We start from the raw sequence: 20,102 nt of genomic DNA, 5'->3' as shown, positions 1-20,102 counted from the left end.
AGAATAATGCTGTGGTAGCATTGTGTTTGTAATGGAGATATAACTATACCTTCCCAGGAATTAACCAAGTTGGACCAGAAAAAAGAATGTTTCCAGGTATAATTTCTATATCCAGAAACGTTACTGTGCTAAACAACAGCTATACAATGCTTTAAACATGTCAGTCCTATTGCATTAAACTGAGAATGTGCTTGCAAAAGAGCAGAAAAAGAATACTGAAAATATTGCCCCAATCCTAATGTATCATTCATCTTTCTCTTTCTCAACATTGTAGATTTATACATCCATAAATCCTGGTAGCTAGGAAAATGATTATTAGTTAGCCGCTTGCTTAGCCATTCAATCTGATATCTCACAGTTTGTTACGTGTATTTTTTCCAGTAGCTGACTTTAGTTAAAGAGCATTCTATGGAGTAAGCCTGCGTACAGCTTTTCCAGCTGAGCTGAAGAGATGAGCCATGTTGCAAGAGTCTGTCAAAAATAATCTGCTGTCTGTACACTTTCCTTATCTGCCATTGCTCTGCGGTCGTGAGCACCATGGGTGTTCTGTGTAGAAAACAAAATGGGATGTTACTCCAATCTTTTGTCAGAATCATGTTTTAGCCTTGCGCTTTACTGATGGTAACAATCCATCCTGGCAGTTAGACATATTTTAATCTTAATTGGATTTACTTCAGCCTTAGTCATGAAAGTTTGTTTATAAGTTCTAACGTTCTACTTTGGAAGCAGTGGCAAATCCATGCACATATTAATAAAAGCAAGGATGATAGGCAGTTTCCTTTTCCAACATAACCTATTGATTCCATGGCAGTACTTTCATGGGTGATGGTGGACAGTGGATTGATGAAATGATGTAGTCCTTCCTTCTCGGAGTCCTGAATTTTGTCTTGAAAATGCTTATTAAACGGCAACGAATTAATATTTTATTAGTAAGCCATCCGCACGTTTTAGCTGTTAGTATATTACCTGCTTAGATTTAGATGTTTAATTAATACTTCATCATTCTCAGTACTGTCATTTAAAAATAAAAATAATTTAAATAGCGTATTGCATTACATTTTAATAATGCATTAGTGCTTCGTGTTACAGAAGCTACTAGTATTCATAAAGCTGGAAAGATGATAATATCCTTATCTAATTTCTTCAACATAGTGGGTTTCAGTATGTTTTTAAAAGGTCAAGTGGTTTCCTGAGAAAAAGTGGATGTGTAAATTGTGCTAGCAGAGCTATTTTCTTTCAAAAATTGTTCTTTCCCCCATTTAACATTTCATAAGTGTTTCAAAGTAGAAGTTGAGTCTACTTTTTGGATATTGCATTAGCAAATGGATTTTTGTAAAAGAAAATGAAAAATTAGTCATATTACAGTTGACCAGCAATTACATATTTTGTTGCAAATTCATACATGCTTAAATAGTTCAATATTGATTATTTTTCATTCTGGTGTTTCTACTCCGATTAACTCTGAAAATCAAACCAATAAATGTAGACCTACATGAAAGTTAGCTGCCAGCTTTGCATTGTCCATCTAAAATGTGGCCTCGTTAACTTTAAAACAGAGCAGCTCCTGATATGAAAGTGTGTTCTCGGCAAGAGCTTAAAGAATTGGGATATCTTGATTTTAGCTGGTGTGGGTCAGATCCATATGTGTTAGAACTGGCATTGGAGTCAGTGGCTTTCTTTTCTAGTTGCCCAAGGCTACCTTGACACCAGCTATCACCTGAAAACATCCAAGAAGAGATCTGTAGCTTCAAAGGCCTTTTCAGGCCATGATTTAGCAAGGCACTCGAGAACTGCTTCTGTGGTTGATGTTCAACGTGTCTTTAAGTGCTTTTGCAGAACAGGGTGCACTGAAATGGACTTTGCACAGGAGTGGTTGGTGACAACACAGCCTTCCTCACACCTATCCCCCCTCACAGGTGCTTTATTCAGCAGCAGGTCTTTCTCCCGTTTTTACATGGAGAATATGAGAAATCATGAAGCACAGTTTTCAGGAAAGTGGTAAATATGTTATGCTAACCAACTTTTCCCTCAAGAACTTCCTTAATCATAAAAGAAGGAAACTATAGAAGTTTTGGACATAGAAATCCAGAGCATTTGAGCAATGCAGTTTTCAATTTTCTTCAAAATGAGAATCTCAAAGCAAAATAAAATGTTTCACAATAATTCTTAGTCTTCTCGGTTAGACTACACAAAAAAACTGAGGTGAAACATAATCACAAGGGGAAAATACTTAGCTAATTGGAAACACTTTGCAGATTTTTAAAAAATTAGCTGTATTTCATAAAAAGTTATAGTGACGTGCTACATATCACAGATTAATTTAAATGGAAAATATTAGTGAAGCTTTATTTTAATGTATAACCAGGGAATCAGATTATTTCATCTTTTAACAGATACTAAATCAATTTGGAAACACTTTGCAGATTTTTAAAAAATTAGCTGTATTTCATAAAAAGTTATAGTGACGTGCTACATATCACAGATTAATTTAAATGGAAAATATTAGTGAAGCTTTATTTTAATGTATAACCAGGGAATCAGATTATTTCATCTTTTAACAGATAAAACTAAATCGATGCTGGGAGTCTACCCACGGCCATTATGCTATTGCGTGGTGGACTGGTCATTATAGTTCTGCAGTCCTAAAGCACTCCCCTGCTTTTATCTCAATGCGCATCTGTTTCTATTATTTACAGTTTCTGTTTCTGTGTCTTGCCAAAAGCGTTAAAAAACCCTATGTGTACAAGTTTAAACCTTTCCATTTGAAATAGATTATTCTTTTATAGTAAAATGTCTGCAAGGCATAAATACACAAATTGAAATGCCGCTTTTAGATAGAACTGAAAGTCTGGAGCTTGCTTTGACCAAGGGCTACTTTTTTTTTGCTGCACTGCTTATACAGAACAGGTTTTTATCTCTTAAATTATATTTTCTATCTGTATGTTTCTTCTGCTTGGCAAAGGCTTGTCCAAATAATGGACAACTCACTTTTGTTGTTTCCATTGGCTTGTGTGTAATCATGCATATCCCTAGGAGAACGAGCTGACGCAGCCTTTGCAGGTGTAGTGAGTGTGACAAAGCACCTGTATGGTTCAGGACTTTGGGGCATAGTCGTGGTTAAATCTAGCGTTTTCATGCTTTGTGAAAGAACATGAAATCAACGTTTTTAATAGTTGCAGTTGCAGTCAAGTTAGTTTGTGTGCTGTTGAGGGTCGATGCTGATTGCCTGGGATTTCTTACGGTTTTTTATGCGTCTGGTCATGTAATGTGCATGAAACTATCCTCATTGCACCCTGCATTGCCTCCAAACAGTCTGTTAAAGCAGTTCAATTGCAGTAGCCTTGGTGGTCACAACTGAAGGCTAAGCTCTGTTTTCTCTTATAAATCACATAACCTAGAGCAGAATTTAACCTCAGAATTTTTTTTTAATTGTTTCAGATAACTTTTCATGTTGCAAATGGTCCAGAAATAATATATGGAAAAAATATATAGAATTTCCCAAAGCCTTTCACTGTCTGCAATAAAATGCAATGATATGAGCAACGACCTTTTGACAGTTTGTCCTATTCCGTCCTCGGAACTTGCAGTGTGACTAAACTTAATTAGGAGGCTTGCACATAGTTAATAAGACCTTTCTTATTGATGTCTTCTACCTGAATACTGGATACTCATGGGGTTACAGACCAATAGAAATTTAAAATAAGAGCTGAGCACAGTGTTTGCCATTTGCCATTGCTCATTTGTATAATGTATTATTTCTGTCAAGAGACATTCTATATAGCAGCTCTTTGCTAATACGAAATGAAGATCATCCAGATTGCTAGCTGGGCGAAAGTCAGAAGAACACATTCAGTAGTTGCTATCTCAGACCTAGCTAATTTCAGATACAGTAGGATTGAAATATTCTCCACTTTCCAGCTGTTGAAAACCTATTGAATAAGAAACTGCTTACAGTCAACTTCTGGTTAAATTTCTGTAGGAAAAGTAACCTTAAATGCTGTGACATTATGATTTAGAAACAGTTCAGAGTCCTTTTACCTTGGAGAACTGCAAAATGTCACTCTTGGAGTGATGTGGGGCAAGGTACTGTACTTATAACAATTCATTTTTTATACTTTAATCTTCCTCTTTAATGATTTCTATCAATTTTCCTGCCTATTTTAGCAGCAGCCATACAATATTAGCTCCTTAAATGCTGCACAGGCAGTACAAAGGATCTTTTTAAAACTCCTGATAACAAAATGTGACCTTTAATTTATCAGACAAGTCCTATGTTTTCTTATCTCCTTCTTGTAGCTTTTCATCTTCTCTTGCTTGCTTTTGATATAATACACCAATCTCTCAAAGTAAGCAATCCAACACCACATAAACTGAGACAGATACTGCATTACAGTGAGGAAGTGAGAGTCAGGAAGAGCACACTCTTCGTTTAATTACTAATTAATCCAGTGAAAAATAATCAAAAACAAAACAGGGCGGAAGGTAGTTGATTTGAAGTGAAGGTTCAGATCTCCGTGAGAGGTTAATGAGAGTTCTCAGTTTTATCCTCTAGAAAGTTGTAAAATATGATTTAGTTTGTTTAATATGCAAGCATGAAGCAAGGAGCTTACAGGTGAACACAAGATGTTTTGGTACAGTCTGTGGTATCAGTGGAATGGGAATCAACTGACACATACAACTTCCAATAAATCTGATAATTGGATTCTTCAAGGCAACCTAAGTTTTGCTTTGTGTTTAGCAGTGTTATAAGCCACCAATTAGATATTTTGCTCTGCTCTGAAGACTGCTGTCAGTCATTCTGTGAGCAGAATATCCTCTTGAGATACCTAATATTCATTATAAGGAATTTGGGAGTCCCTGTAGGGTGAAAAGAGCCATAGTATGTTAAGTCATATAATATGAACTTGCCAGGTTTGACACTTCAAAGTTTGGAGAAGTCATACCTCATGGTGGTTTCTTTTTTTTTATAGGTTAGCTCTTCTGGAATAAGGTAAGGTATTGTAGAGTTGGACTCATTGCTTATTTGCTACAGGTTCTTTCTCTAACTTTAGGGTTTCTTTGCAATTTTATCTTCTCACCAAGCTGACGGTAAAGTTTGTTCAAGATGTCCAATGGGAAAAAAATACACATCCTAGAACTGTGTGTCTGCCTTCCCTTTGAACACTGGAAGAGGCCTAAATCAGCCTTCTGGATATTTAACTCCTTGTACAATAGTCTTCAAGGCTGACCACTGTATCCTCCTTCATCTCTCCCAACTCGTCATCCTACACGTTGTAAGAGGTAAAGCTGGCATACTTTAGCAACAGAAAAGGACACAGTTTTATCTGATCCATTCAGAACTTTCTCATTCCTGGATCAAATACTGGATAGCCAAGTCTGTAAGCATTCAGCAAAAACCTGGGTCAGAGCAGTGTCAGAGTCCCCGACAAACACAGTGATTTCCTGGACCTCTTGCCCTCTGCCCCATCCAACCCAGTCTCGTGCTTGTATATCCTGGACCCAGGGGGTTGTGATGGAAAAGGTGATCTTGTGTTTGCAGGCATAAAGGCAAGCTTACTGATGGCTGCTGAGGACAAGATGCTTGAGGGTAATAGTAGGGCTATTTATGAAGGCAACAGGCAGGATCAGATGATGTGATGTGCTGCAGACTATTTAGGAGCTAAGTTTGTTAGGAGCAAGACTTGCTAAAGGTCTGCAGTGGCAGGTGAAGTAAGGTTATGTCCTAGCATGCCCTACGTATCGTGCATGGAAAGTCTGGGAACATACTCTGGGTCTGCAGGGTACATGTGGGTGGGGAGCCCTAGCTTGAGTGACCTTTCTAAGGGGTCTTTGGTCAAACAGAGCAATGTAGACATATCCACTGAATTCCGTAGATGACAGTTAAAGACTTTAAATTTGAATTTTAATATGGCTTTAGTGACTGTCTGTATATTTGCTATTCGAAACGCATTACAGTCTGAATCTATTGTATTGTTAACATCAATTTACGTTGTGACTATGATGATACTGAAAGCATCCACGTATGGCCAGGACATGGAGCCAGTGTGAACACCAGCATGACAAAATTACGTGCAAGTCATGTAAAAGTTTGTGCTTACAATTGATAGCACTTAAAATATCACTCCTTCTTTTGCCGGGAAGAGGCAAGCTGCATGTGCAAAATCACCTGTAGTACAAATTTTAGACCACAGTCTTTGCACCTCCAGTTTATTCCAACATTAATATATATTTGTATACACAAGTGTGTGTGCACAGTAATAGATGATTCGAATGAACTTTAGTATGGGCCATTAGCGTGATTGTGCTTTCATTTCCTAGCCTGGCCACATGAGACACTATGTGGACTGTTTGCCCCGTGCGACAGAGCTGCTGTGGCTTCCTCCATGCCGTGCAGCTGACACTTCAGTCAGGTTTCATCCCTAACCACATCTGGAGGAACGATATGGGTCTCTGCCTTCCTCTTGTGGATGTCAGGGGAGTCATGATTCAGAGATAGCCGTGTCAAGATCATGATGAGCAAAACTAAGGAGAGGGGGGTTTATAAATGGTGATAGACCTTAGTTTCATCACTTTTGTTTATTTCCCTAGCAGATCACCGAGACTAACAAGGTGAATTTGTATTCTGTTAAAGGGTTTGTTTAAAAGAAAATATTCTCTAGTCTAGGTTGTTCTTCACAGACTCTCGATTTTCAACCTTCTTACTTATTCTCTTTCAAGGATGCTGCTATTTCACATCAATAACTGACACCTTTATTTCAGAGAACAAAATAGAATTACACTCCAGCACTGACAATATAATAAATCAGGAGGGATAAAATACATATTAGTGAAGTTCACATAGTTGGTTTGTCCCAGCTGACCTATAGATATAAAGGTATGATTAAAGTTTTTTTGGACTGCTTCTTCTCAATCTTGCCACAAGATTTAGCTCCGACTCAAAGATTTGACCTTTGCTGCTCCTCTCTGCTTACCTTGATTCTTTGGAATTATTGTTATTCCCTTGAAGCCTTTCTGCCCGTACAGAATTAACACTGTGTTGTGACAAAATATTATCTATTTGGCAGAAGAATGAAGCCATCTAGAATTCAATCAGGTTAGACAATGTCACAGTGCACATCCTGAATGAATCATTTCTACCTAGCTTTTTTTAATCAAAGAAATCTCGGCCATATAACCAGGAAGTGTCATGCTGGATAGTCACATAGCTGTCTACAATTAAAGTTTAGGCATATCAGTTGTTTTTTATGAATTACGGTTGAAAAGCATGCCTGCCAGAGCACTTAATCTTTCAGACAGGTAACAAATAAAATCTCAAAGCCACAGGTTTATTTAGAGTATGAAAATATTTATTAACTTTCTTGGAAGTGTTTTTTACTGAAGAAGTTCCTTGTGGTTCACCATATTGGTAAAAACAAGCATAAATAAAGGAAGCAGGAAAAATGTGCACTGAATACTCCTGAGAAAAACAGTATGTGGTATTTGTGTTTTCCCTACTGGGGATAAGATTAGCAGGTGAAGTAAATGCACATAGTTTTACCGAATTCAGTGGGGCTATCCAGATTTGTTGTAGCTGAGTGTATGACCCAAACCAGCTGTTTGGGAGGAAGCAGTTATTGAAAACGTGTGTTTTTCATTATGAAATAACAGGGTGTTTGTTGCTTTTAATGTTGTTTCCATTATTTTCAATGCTAGGTATATTTTTTTTTTAAATGTAGTTTTTAACTTACTTATGTGTCTACTAGTTTCATCATTACTAAACCTACGCGTTCTCCTTGAAACTAAATCTGCATAAGTTCCACACCATTTCCCCCTAGCCCTTCCATTTATATTATATACTAAAAGAATTTAAGCTAAAGTAATAGTGTCAAATTGAGGTGCATTTGACAATGCACTTTTCCTCTGATGAGGGATGGGCTAATGTAATCAGCAATTATTTTTTTGTGTGACCTTTACAAATCAAGTGGTTATTTCCTTGCTTTTCATTTGTATTTTGCTTCCAGTGGTGCAAGACTGCTGCAGTTAGTAAAAACATAATTTATAGATAGAATCACATTACAATAGGGTGCAATATTCTCAAAAAACATACATACTGCATGGACTTCTTAATTAAATAATTCAAAGAAATGTATAAGCTGGCCAAGACTAAATTTATGCTGTTAATTCACAGAGGAGTTTCCACGATCACCATAGAGATATCCTGGAGCAGCTGCCAAGTATTGAAAGTGGAGGCAGCAATAAACCTTGTCTAGGATAAATCCTGTGTTAGTAACGGAATTACAGTAGAGAGATGCCATAGCGTTAGGGATCCAGACTGGTGACTGCAGAGGGTCCTTCTACCAAATGCACCTATTTTACACCCACTGGTTGAATAAACAAACATAGAGTTTAATGCCTTCCCAACACATGCAGTTGTGAGGAGTGTTTCATTTTGACATGACTATATGGTTCTTCTGTGGTCTAGGGAGCCTTTGTTCATGAAAGGCATCCAGTGAGTAACGGTGGGTGAATCTGAGTGAATGATGATCTACATCCTTGAGACTTCTTTCCACTGCGTTAATAGATTACTTATGCCCACAAGCATCTTCTGAACAATTTAGCCTTTTCTTATAAATGACATTAAAAATGGGGGGGGGAGCGCAGGATTCTTCTTTTAAGTATAGATAACAAAACTCCCATACCCAACAGCAACAAAACCTCATGATTCATTTGTTTTGAGTTAAGGAAACCTTTTGGAAACAGGACGTTCTGTCACTTATTCAGTGAATCAACTGATGATGCCCCAATAAAAACTGTAAAAACATCTTATTGCAAAGCTAAATATAAGTGTTAAAAGTAACTGGCTGGGTGTGTGTATATATATATTTTTTTTTAATAGAAGATACAAATCCAGAACAGAAACATGGAGGATCACACTAATTATCTTTGTTCCCATGTTGATCACATGGCATTTCTCATATTTTTCCTGTACTTCTCAAATTTCCATTTAGTCACAAGAGGTTTGTTCTAAGTGAAGGAGCCCAGGATGAAGAGCAGTAATTTTAAAGATCATAACAGGAAAAAAAAATTAAGACATTCTGTTTTCTCACAACACCACAAGAGTTGTGTTCTGAAGCTTTTTGTTCTAAATTTTCAGTTTCTTGGAAAGGCAGAAAAAGGAAAGTTTCAGTAAAATATTGTTTTACAGAGAATGTTTCTGAAAGTTGAGAATAGAGCAAAATATACATATGAGGAAAAAGTCTATATTTTTATATATACACCCATGCACTTTTTAATATTGACATGCATATAGAAGTTCACATAGCATATTTGCCCAGAGAAGTTGTGGAACCAACTTCTGTGGTTGCCCAGAGAAGTTGTGGATGCCCCATCATTCAAGTGTTCAAGGTCAGGTTGAATGGGCTTTGAGCAACCTGATCTAGTGAAAGATGTCCCTGCCCACGGCAGGGGGGTTGGAACTAGATGCTCTTCAAATGTCCCCTCCAACCCAAACCATTCTATGATTCTACATTGGAAAGCGAATAGGAAAAGGACATCCTCTCAAAAGAAAATAGATCAACTTTTGGCATAGTGAACTATGTCCATGCTAAACCAAATGAGGGAGACATGAAATATGGAAAGTAGCAGTTCATGTCACTGCAGAATAAGTATCTGCATAAAACCACCATGGTTTTTGGCACAGAAACTGTTGCTCTTGCTGTTTCTGGGGGCTATGGTACCAATTCTTCCCTGCAAGCCTGTTATGGCTTGTGATGCTGATAGTGGGGATAATTGTCTGACAAACTAGAACATTGATTTTCTGAATTTGGATAAAACTGGTTTGATAATTAGCAGTAGGATCCTTCTAGCTCAAGAAAATGAATTTCTGAGCATTATATGGGCTACTGCATCTTGTACTTACATTTCCACTGCAGATACAGGACTTGATTCATCGGTGGGTTTTGAAGTCAAAGACAGTATGCACATCTGAGCTAGTAAGATTGACTTTGGATTTGGACCTGAATTAGGAATGACTGCTTTTTACTCATCTGGCTCGTCTTATCTCTCAGGTTCTTTACTAATATAAACGAATACAATGGAAGAAAAAGGTTTTGTTGGTCTAAAATACTACTGCCACCAAAAACCTGCACTTCGAAGGAAATAGTTAGGTTTACCATTCTCCTAAGAAAAGTTTTAAGTAGAAGACATGGTTTTCTGTTATCATTCAAACACAAAAAGCTATAATGAGAAAGAAATACTTAAAGTGATTTGCTAATTATTCCTCATCTGATTATTTTTCTGACTGTACCAGCGTTATTTTATCTCATTGTTTTATTTAAAGAAGGCAAAGATCTCTGCACAGACCGAGAATAGATATGGTTTGCAAATATGACAAGTCTGTGTTTTGCATTGCCGAGTTCTGGTTAGTTCTTAATTTATGAAACCCCACTACAGATGGCCTCTTGCTAAATTTTAAAGAGCTTCCACATTTCAGAACCAGGCTACCTTTCAGCAAGTCACTTTTGTCAAAGCCTTGGTGTTCCTTCAAGACACTGTCAACATACCCCATGAGAATGTACAAACGGTGAATACCCTGGTCTGTTCTGTATCATATATTTGAATCTCTGGAATGTATTTAAATGAAGTGAATAAGAATGTATTTTTTCTGACTAGAAAATAAGTTACAGCAGGTCTGTTTCTAGACAGCAGAAGTAAGTGTGCCTTAGATGGTGATTAAGAGTTGTGGTGTTCTTCTTTAAATGACTAACCTGGAGTGAGAGGTTGGATGTCTTTTGAAAACTTAAACCTGTTTCACCTGAACATGTTTAACTAGTTAATAAGAAACATCAAAAAAGACAAAACCCTGAGGTCAATGATCATTTTTTGTAAAGCCATTCGATGATGTTTAAATTTGTTTTTTGGGTCTGTCTATAACATAAGTTTAATAACCTAGCTCAAATGCAGATTTCTAATTTTCAATTAACATAGGAATAATTTTGTTTGCTAAAATAAAATAAATGAATGAATGAAAAGTCTGAACCATGAAATGTTCTAGGTAGCACTTTTTAAAATTCCAAATTTCAAAAAATCATGTGGCAACTGTATAGCTCAAGCTTTAAGTATTAACTTTTAACCTTTGACCTTACAGATTTTAACCAATGAAATGTCTCTTTAAACTTTAAAGGAAACAATGATAACGAGCGCCTGGCGATTGCTAGACAGCGAATTCCATATCGACTTGGTCGAGTAGTTGATGAATGGCTACTCGACAAAGGTAAAAAACATTGATTAAAACTTCAAATAAAAAAATAATTTGAACATAACCAAGTAGTACTTCATTGTAACACTAATAAACATAAAAAATAAATTTCAGTAAAACTAAATTAAAAACAACTTTAAAAAAGTAAAATATAGAGTAATATTTGCATACCTTGTATAATAATTTCTATACATTTCTAGAAGTACCAGCTGTTTAATAATCTTACCCTGTTAACTTAAGGTTAAAGGGACTGTTAAATATAATCCACTAACTCAATCTATGAAGGTACTCAAAGCAAACATTAACCAAAAATTATAAATCATTCATAGATTATATTACATGTTCCAGCATCTAAATTATTAACTAAAAATATATGTAGTTACGATATCTTCATTATGGTCCTGAAAAAAAAATTTGTTTAAACTGTAGGTATCTTAAATAGTGGGCAATATGAATTGCCAATCAAAATGAAGTCCCTTTAACGTTTGCAACCTTCTTAAGGGGATTTTGGAACAAACACTAATTAAAACAGAGCTTAAAGTTGTGTGCATGCTTTTTGTGAGCAGAAACCAATCTGCTAAAGTGACTATTCTATTTACTAAGAGTGGTACTGTTGCTGAGGATTTCTCTGTTTACTGGAAATGTGCCATGATTTCTCCATCGGTATGTGTATCATTTCTGAAGCCGCTTTTACATCTAAAATCTTTTATTTTAATTGATAGCCTTGCTAAAAGCCAATCAGACATCTATTTTTGAATCTGCCTCTGAGATACTCAGTGTGAACCATGTGTTTCTTTTCAGTGTGGATGTTGAAGGAAAATAAACATTTAAATACAAAAAGGAAACATTTAATTAAAAATGTAAATATTTTATTCACTTATATAGAGATATGACAGATTACTCCATAACATATTCTTTAAAATTCACTGGACCTAGTGACTTGTGGGCATATATATATAAACTCTCTCTGTGTGTATATACATATTTGTATATGTCTATACATACATAAACTCACATGTACATACTTAAAGCTATAGGCCCTATGCTGTATTGCGAGGAAAAAAACTTTGAAATGTTGGCAGACTTGAAGAAAAAGTAATCTTAAGGAATTCGAAACCTGGCATTCTTGACACACACCAAAAAGCTTAACACTGCTTTCAGGTAAAAGGGAGAGGGGTATCATTTCTAGTGCTAAACACATTTGCAAATATATTTGATTGGCCTTTTAGCAAAAAAAAAAAAAAAAAAAGTCCTAAAACGGCGTAAATTAAAAAAAATGCAAACACTCTCAAAATTTATGCATTTCATGGACACCTCATTAAAAAGCAATGAATTATGAGTCAAATCTTTTTCTTATAGTTTATTGCTCTCATTATTCACCCCATGAAAATCTGTTATCACTTGTGTAGAGTATAGTGTTCACAGTCAACATTTTTGCATGTATATAATATTATCTTCACAGGGCGTCAGCTCACAATCTTCAATAGCCAAGCAACCATAAAAATTGGAGGCAAGGAACGTGGCCATCCTTTCCAAGGCCAGCTCTCTGGTCTTTACTACAATGGCTTGAAAGTTCTGAATATGGCAGCAGAAAATGATGCCAACATCGTGATAGAAGGAAATGTGAGACTTGTTGGTGAAGTGCCTTCCTCTATGACAACTGAGTCCACAGCCACAGCGATGCAGTCTGAGATGTCCACGTCAGTCATGGAAACAACCACCACTTTGGCCACGAGCACTGCTAGAAGAGGAAAGACCCCGACAAAAGAACCTATTGGTCAGGTTAGTCGGCTTCCTCATCTTTTGCAAATGTTTTCCTGTCTTTGAGTGTGGCTTCCTATATCGCGTTCACTCTGCAGATGAAATTGTTCCGGTTGAAGAAATGCATGAATTGCAGATAAAAGTTCTGTACCGTACATGGCTCATGGATGCGATGTTGATCAGCATTTAGAGGGAAAGTAAAGACTTTTGCTGTTCTTCTAAATTAGGCAAACTTACCAGCTCAGATTTTTCTTGTGCTGAGTTTTATTGCCCTGTCATCCATCTTCTTCATAGTGGTGCATATTTTTAAATACTCTTTCTTCCTTTGATGACTTATATCGATTATTTTCAGTGTAGGTATGCAGGATATCTGGAATTAGAGATAATGAAATGAAGTGGTGACTTTATCCATCAGATAGAGAAAAGATACCTAGTTTGAAGAGGGAACGGGAAGGAGGTGTGAAGACAAAAAGTTGGAAGAGGCTGGAAAAGAAGGAATTAGCAGTTTCCCTAGTCCCACGATTGATCATCATCTTGGGCAGTATTCCTCATAAGAGGCAGTGGCAACAGAGGGAATTAAGAGCACTCTGCATTCTGGGAGACTCAGGCTCCAAGTCAGAGGCTGTTGTTTACTGTTTGTTGAGGTTATTTGCATCTCATGAATTTAGTGATATATTTAGTAGCTTTCAGGTTTTGTTAGGATCTCTGTATAATATGTGGGGGAATTTGATTGTCGGGAAAAGGAGGGAGAAAAACAGGTGAGTGAATTAAGTACCTTCATCTTGTGGATACCCTGAGTAACAGCATTCAGACTTTGTGCTGTAAAAACCTAGAACTTACCAGGACGTTTCTGTGGCAGAGAAAATTCTTTTGTATTTATTCTGCCTTAAAAAAACCAAGAAACCAAAAAATCCAAACAAACCAAAAAAAGGGTACACTGCTAAAAGCTCTTCCTATGTTCACTTGGTTCACTCACTTGTGCACCCACTGTGCCATCAAGCCATGACAGCTGCGCTCTGAGATCCAGAAGTAGGACAAGGAGCAAAGAAAGCGTCACGAGCTGTAGGGAGGAACAGGAGCACGATGTGATGAATGAGCTTAATTTTCTCAAGAATGGAGGAGAACATGTTGATTAGACTGGGAGGATGAGGTCAAGTTGCCTGTTTTCTGTGTAAAACCTCAACTCAGAGTTGGAATTTGCTGGGGGCATCAAGCTCAACACTTCAGCTTTTCTGTCTGTAGTATTTTGGTACACTTTATATTATGGATTGAAAACTATAGTGATGTAAAAGTAAAAATTGTTATTTTGTATAAGGAAGAACATTTAGGTTAAAAGTGAGCTTTCAAAAAAACATTTTTACTTGTATTTTCAAATAAACACAGGTTTTATGCATTTTCCTTGTTTACTTAAAGTGCGTGAGAATCCAAAGGAGAAAAAAAAGGGGGCAATAAAACCCAACTAGAGATACATGGAACCAGCTTCCTCCAAAAAATGGCATCCATTGTAGATCATAGGTTGCAGTTCTTTTAATGATTAATGTAGTAAACTACAGTGTTTTTATTAAATAGGCAAGAAATTTCCTTTGTTATTAATTCTGTTTTAAATATTATCTCCTACTTTATTATCCAACAAGTCTGATCTCAGTATTTTGCAGCAATGAAATGTAAGACCTCATCAAATTTGCACAGAGGAAGATCTGCATCTAAAAGTGCAGGACATCCTCACAGCGTGGAAGAATTTGGGCTAAATTAATGCTACTAGATTAATATTAAACTAAGTCAAACTGTTCCAACAGTTCCCAGCATGCTTTTGGCTTCTGCCACTCTCTCAGGTAACTCCCAGGCACAGTTTGGGAGGAAGAACGTCACCGGGAGCATTGCCAGTTGGCACCTTGCATGATTTGTGGGCAATGGGAGTTTACTGGAATAGTTGCTTTGCCAGCTGACCTCAGCTTCCAGGAATATTCCCCAGTATGATTTACTCACTTGTTTGGATGTCTAGCCACTAAGATTTTTCTTTGAGGTGTTCCAATGGCGTATTTGGGGAATAAAAAGGTTTCTTAAGCTAACAACTATGATAAGGTATAATTTTTTCTGAAGAGGGGAAAGAGACAATTAGGCAAAAAGATCTTCCACAGATCTTCCGTTTCTAGACTGTGGTGCCTGAAATAAGCTGTGGCCCTCACCGACTTTGTCAGAGCATCTACACAATTTATTTAGAGCACCTCGCTGCCACTGGAGCAGTGACTCAATGCAACCGTGCCATTCCATCGTCCCTTCCTGGCTGAGCTGGCTACACCACAATGCTGTCAGCACCTGCTCTTTGACATCCCACCATCACAAGCCTCAGGCAGGCTCCTGGAGCATCCAGAGGTGCACAGCATCTCACCAAAGCACGTTCTGAGGGTGAAGGTTTAGGTCAACCTCTCTCGCCTGTTAGCCTGGCTGATGCGAGTCCTTGACGCAACCCATTTGAAACAACTTGGCAGGAATATTTCTGTATCTAAGAGCCCGAAATCAACATTTCTGAGGAAAGTGTTCAGTGTTAATGCCATTAGAGCACAGGGCATCCTGAGTCTGTAACTGACCCCTTCTTGCCATTAATAATACACAGTGGTTTACTTCAGCTATGTCTAAACATCCTGCCTGGTAGGATCTGTGTTGTCATTATGACTATACACTTAATTAGTCAGGGACTGCACTGGAATGCAGTTTGCAATCAGGCCTGTGATTTGGTTTGAAGAAATTGATAACATCCCAAAGTCAAAGGTGAAATTTGTCTGCAGGATGCTATGTTATTCATGCAACAAACCCAGACCTAGGAAGCTACTAAATCAAATTAAGGACATAATTTCTTCTCTTCATTAATACCTGTTTTCTTATTTTACCTGCATGTAATAATTTCTGTGCTAGTGACCCATAGGACTCCCATGGGTCTATCCTGCAGGGTGCCAAGTAATCACTTTCCATCTTGATGTCACTGGGAGATGAAGGCATTCACCATCTCATGGAAAATCTGCTTTTAATTTCTGCATTCCCTTTCATTTTTGTCCTTTACATTTTTTTCTGATTTTTATTTATATAACACCTCTGCAAGAGTGTCAACTACGTTGACATACTGTAATACACAAGAAGAAAAGTTACCTTTCTAGCATTAATTAGGTTACTGAAGAAAATATACAGCTGAACAGCAATTGCTAATGAAAAAAACTTTACATTATTGCAAACCAGTGCGTGTCTGAAATAGAATAGAATCAAATGATCTAATCAGTCAGAGATTGTTTGCTCCATTTGCAGAGGTATTGAATTCAATTAAATATTACAATACTTAAAGATCATTTAAATCTCTATTTATAGGAAATATTCTTTTAAAAAAACTACAATGTTAGTGCTTAGTTTGATGGAGTGTGTTCTTCTCAGCAGATATCTAACTAATGCAATATATGATGCAAGGTAGATATGATACTTCCAGAAAGTATGTTGAATACTGTTGTGCATGATTTTAGGCAAATGAGGTCTTAGCGCTCTGAAAAAAAAAATGCTTTTTGTTAGTGACTCTGCTCTCAATGAAGGTTTTTCTTACTTGGAGGCTGTGTCATATTTTAACAATGGACGTTTTGGTGATGACAGACATCTTAACTATTATACTTGTAAATGGAGATTTTTCAAAGGGGAGAAAGGTACTCAAAGCCTATTGAATGTCAATGGTAGGTGAATGCCTCATTTTCCTTAGCGCCTTAAAAAGCCCCCCCTCTCTTTGATTATAATGGCATCTAGAGCTGTCAGCCTTCATGCAAGGCACTGCACGAACACATAGGAAGTGACAGTCCCTGCCTCAAATACCTTTTGTTTACTCTGTAAGCTATCAGGTAAGGAGGAAAAAAAAAAAGGAAATTAGGAGGTGGGAGGAAGAGGGAAATAAAGGAAGCATTGTGCTCTTTCAGTGTTAACAAGCAACGTGCGGATTTGCAGCCATCGTGGGAGGGACAGTTTACTGCCTGGTTTTTGATCCAGGCTCCTCAGATAACAGCCCCCAAGCTACACCTCTCCTGTAGGATCACTGTGTAGCTGACGGTAGAATCTGGAGCAGGCAATTTAAGGACTGGACCGCCCAGTTTGTCCCAGTTGGGCAGTTGGTGCAAAATCGGCACCAGTTGGGTGGTCGATGAGAGGTTTTCCCTACTTTGCTCCTCACTTTGCCATTGACGTTTGGGGGAACCCATGGCCACTGGCACAGGAGCTGAGGATTGCGGGAGAGGTCCTTCACTCCCCTCGCACTGGACGGGAGGAGGCTCAAAATTTTGTATACCTTTATGAGCATGAAAACAAATCCCCAACCTTAAGTGTTACAAGAACAGGACTTCTGTTAAGTGAAAATATGCAGCTATGTGTTGCTAACTTCTGGTGAGCCGTAAGCATGCACAGGGGCTCAGAAATCATGAATTTGGTCTAAGAATATCACCCTCTTTATGAAGTTATTCAGCAAAATGATGCAGTTCAGTTCTTTCTTCTTTTTCTCTTTTATTTTTGACACTTTTTAAAAGTCTCATTTGCAAGTTTTTCTATTCAATCATGAAGGCGATAAACTTCTTTTAAAATTGAAAATAAAGGAGATTCACTTGTTGTATAACTCCAGGAGCCGGAATGTTAAGCAAAACATCAAGTACTGCAAGGTTTGCAATAAAAATTGCAAGAGTTGGCAGAAGTGGAAAGGCTTCAAAACGACTTTGAGTATGGGTTTTGCTTGAATTAGGATAGCACAATCAGGCCTTTAGTATCTCTTTGGCATGGCTTTGTGGATCTGTATTAACCGGAAATCATAAATGAAGTGATAGTAAATCAAGAATAATATGCTCATTTCTCATCCGTTTCTAAGGATTTGATTATGACAGCCCATCCACAGAGCAGCCTCTGCTCACATGCATTGGAAACCGTTTCTGAAAGTTGTGTGCAAAATAGATTTTTTTTTTTTTTTTTTAATTTATTTTTCATAAGGGATTCTGGCAGTCCTCTCTCTTCTCATCAGAGTGGGCTCTTATCAATAACACTAAGCCACTTAACCAGCAATTGTAATATACTGTGAGATGATTGCATGTTTTGGAACAATAGGCACTGATTTTTGGTCAAGCAGAATTAAATTGACTTCATATTAAATTGATGAGCTGAAATTTGGTCAGTTGTCTTGGAGGGCATGCATCAGGTGAAGGGTATGTTTCTTTACATGTATTGAAGCAGCAGATTTAAATGGTATTCATTGTAGCATGGACAATGACAGGCTTGGCTCAGTGTCTTCACCTGCCAAATAAAAACAAGCATTTGAAAAAGACGGGTGTTTTCCACAGAAAGAGTTCAATTTTAAGAATGGTAGTTGAGTACATGATCTTTACACAGGATAGTAAATGTGACTATATTTTATGGAGACACAGTAATCATTAAATCAATGTAGTTAATGGGAGGAAGAGTATTTTCCACCCATCTCGGTTTAAAATTATCCACGGAATGGTTTGCAATGCCTGCTCTTATACACAGGGTTTGGGTTCTTTCTGTGCCTCTGTGCTGCTTCCACTTCTTCCTCTGGACGTTCACAGCAACCAGGCCACAGTTCATCAGCCCCAGTAGGCAAAGCTCTTCCCCAGGGATCTGGTAAATCACAAGGATTTGACTCAACAGATGCTCACTAGTGTAAAATTAATCCTGTAGCTTCCAACATCACAGTGCTCAGCACACATATATGCTCACTAGGTGACAGAACCTGGGGAATTCAAGTGTTAAGGACAAGTCTCATTTGCACTAGGATCTCTATGCAAATATGGTAGTTGTGGAACTGCTCACATTTTAATGTGAGAAAAGAGAAAACTAGCTAGATGCATGAAACCCATGCCCATTTTTTTTGCCTTTTTTTTTGTTTAAACTGTCAGACTATGCTTTTTTAGTTTCTTCTAATTATTTTTGATAATTCGATTGATTATTTAAAAACATAATTGTTTGTTAATACTGACACTCAGCTAGGATCTCTACAAAATTAAAATAGGATACCATGAATGCTAAAATTCTCTAGCTATGTTTTAGTATTTGCTACCCAATCACATCTGACTTTCCCATTCTCCTGCAAGGTATCTGCATATTGACTACTGGCTCTTCAGTTGGAGCACTGAAGTTATATAAATAGGGTGGCTATAGAAATGTAGCTTTCGGCACACCTGCGTGTTGGGTTGGCTGATTAGTTTGTTGTTTTCAAGGATGACTTATGTGATCGCATGGTTGTCTCTGTCTCTCTTAATAAATATTGAATCCCTCAACCAATTCAGTCAAATCTGTCATTGGCAGAACAATTTCAAGGACATTAAGCTCACAGAGAAGCCAAATTGCGTGAGTTCTGGTGCCGTCCTGGTCTTCTGTTGCATATTGCAGAGCCGTGTTTCCCCACCTTTTGTGTTTAAAAAGCAAAGATTAAAAAGAAAAACAAAATGAATGTGCGCTTAGGATGAGGTTTTCAAAAGTTCCCTCCAACTCATTAATGTTTCTATATTACTTCAATGTTTTTGAAAATTGTATCCAAGACATTTCTATATATAGATACTATATCAGAGTATCCTTAATGTGTAAGTTACTTATTTAAGAAATACACGCTTCTGTGCATGCAGCCTTGCCATTGAACTCCTAAATAACAGGAGTGATTGTCGTTAGCTACAGAGGATTCCGCCTTTGAAACCAGAGCTTTGTGTCACGCTCAGAGGGTAAGTCTCGCTGTTAGTTGTTGTTAGGATTCGTTAGAGAGGAAGGGTTCATACGGGCAGTTTGTAGCACCCTGGGTCACCAAAGGCAAGTCTTGACCAGTTGCTTGAGAAACTACAGGCATAAAAATGCCTGGACCTGATCAGCAATGATACTTCACATCTACTGCACTGTACAGTCCAGAGAAGACCAACTTCTGCATGGGTGCTTTGTCTTTAGCTCTGTTGTGGATTAGCTTCAAGAGGCACCATCCAGCCTGGTATGATGCACTTTGGTCATGAGACATGCTGCAAAGCCCTAGCCTGTCACAGGTATTACCTGAGAAGGAGCAGCATGGAGGGGACCCTCTCCATTTCACTCTGTGAATTGT

At 37.6% G+C, this 20,102-nt stretch overlaps 1 protein-coding gene across 1 annotated transcript in view; it reads left to right on the top strand.

The window, feature by feature from the left end:
- LOC103893543 (neurexin-1) overlaps positions 1-20,102 on the top strand; it is a 491,522-nt gene that overhangs the window by 376,498 nt on the left and 94,922 nt on the right. Inside the window, exons 13-14 of the mRNA XM_019470311.1 lie at positions 11,162-11,251; positions 12,699-13,018. Of these exons, the coding sequence (XP_019325856.1) occupies positions 11,162-11,251; positions 12,699-13,018 (410 nt within the window). The remainder of the gene's footprint in view (positions 1-11,161; positions 11,252-12,698; positions 13,019-20,102) is intronic.

The sequence above is a fragment of the Aptenodytes forsteri genome, unplaced genomic scaffold (genome assembly GCF_000699145.1).
Source record: "Aptenodytes forsteri isolate BGI_AS27 unplaced genomic scaffold, ASM69914v1 Scaffold190, whole genome shotgun sequence".
Taxonomy (NCBI): Eukaryota; Metazoa; Chordata; class Aves; order Sphenisciformes; family Spheniscidae; genus Aptenodytes; species Aptenodytes forsteri.
This window is presented reverse-complemented; position numbering and strand designations above follow the sequence as displayed.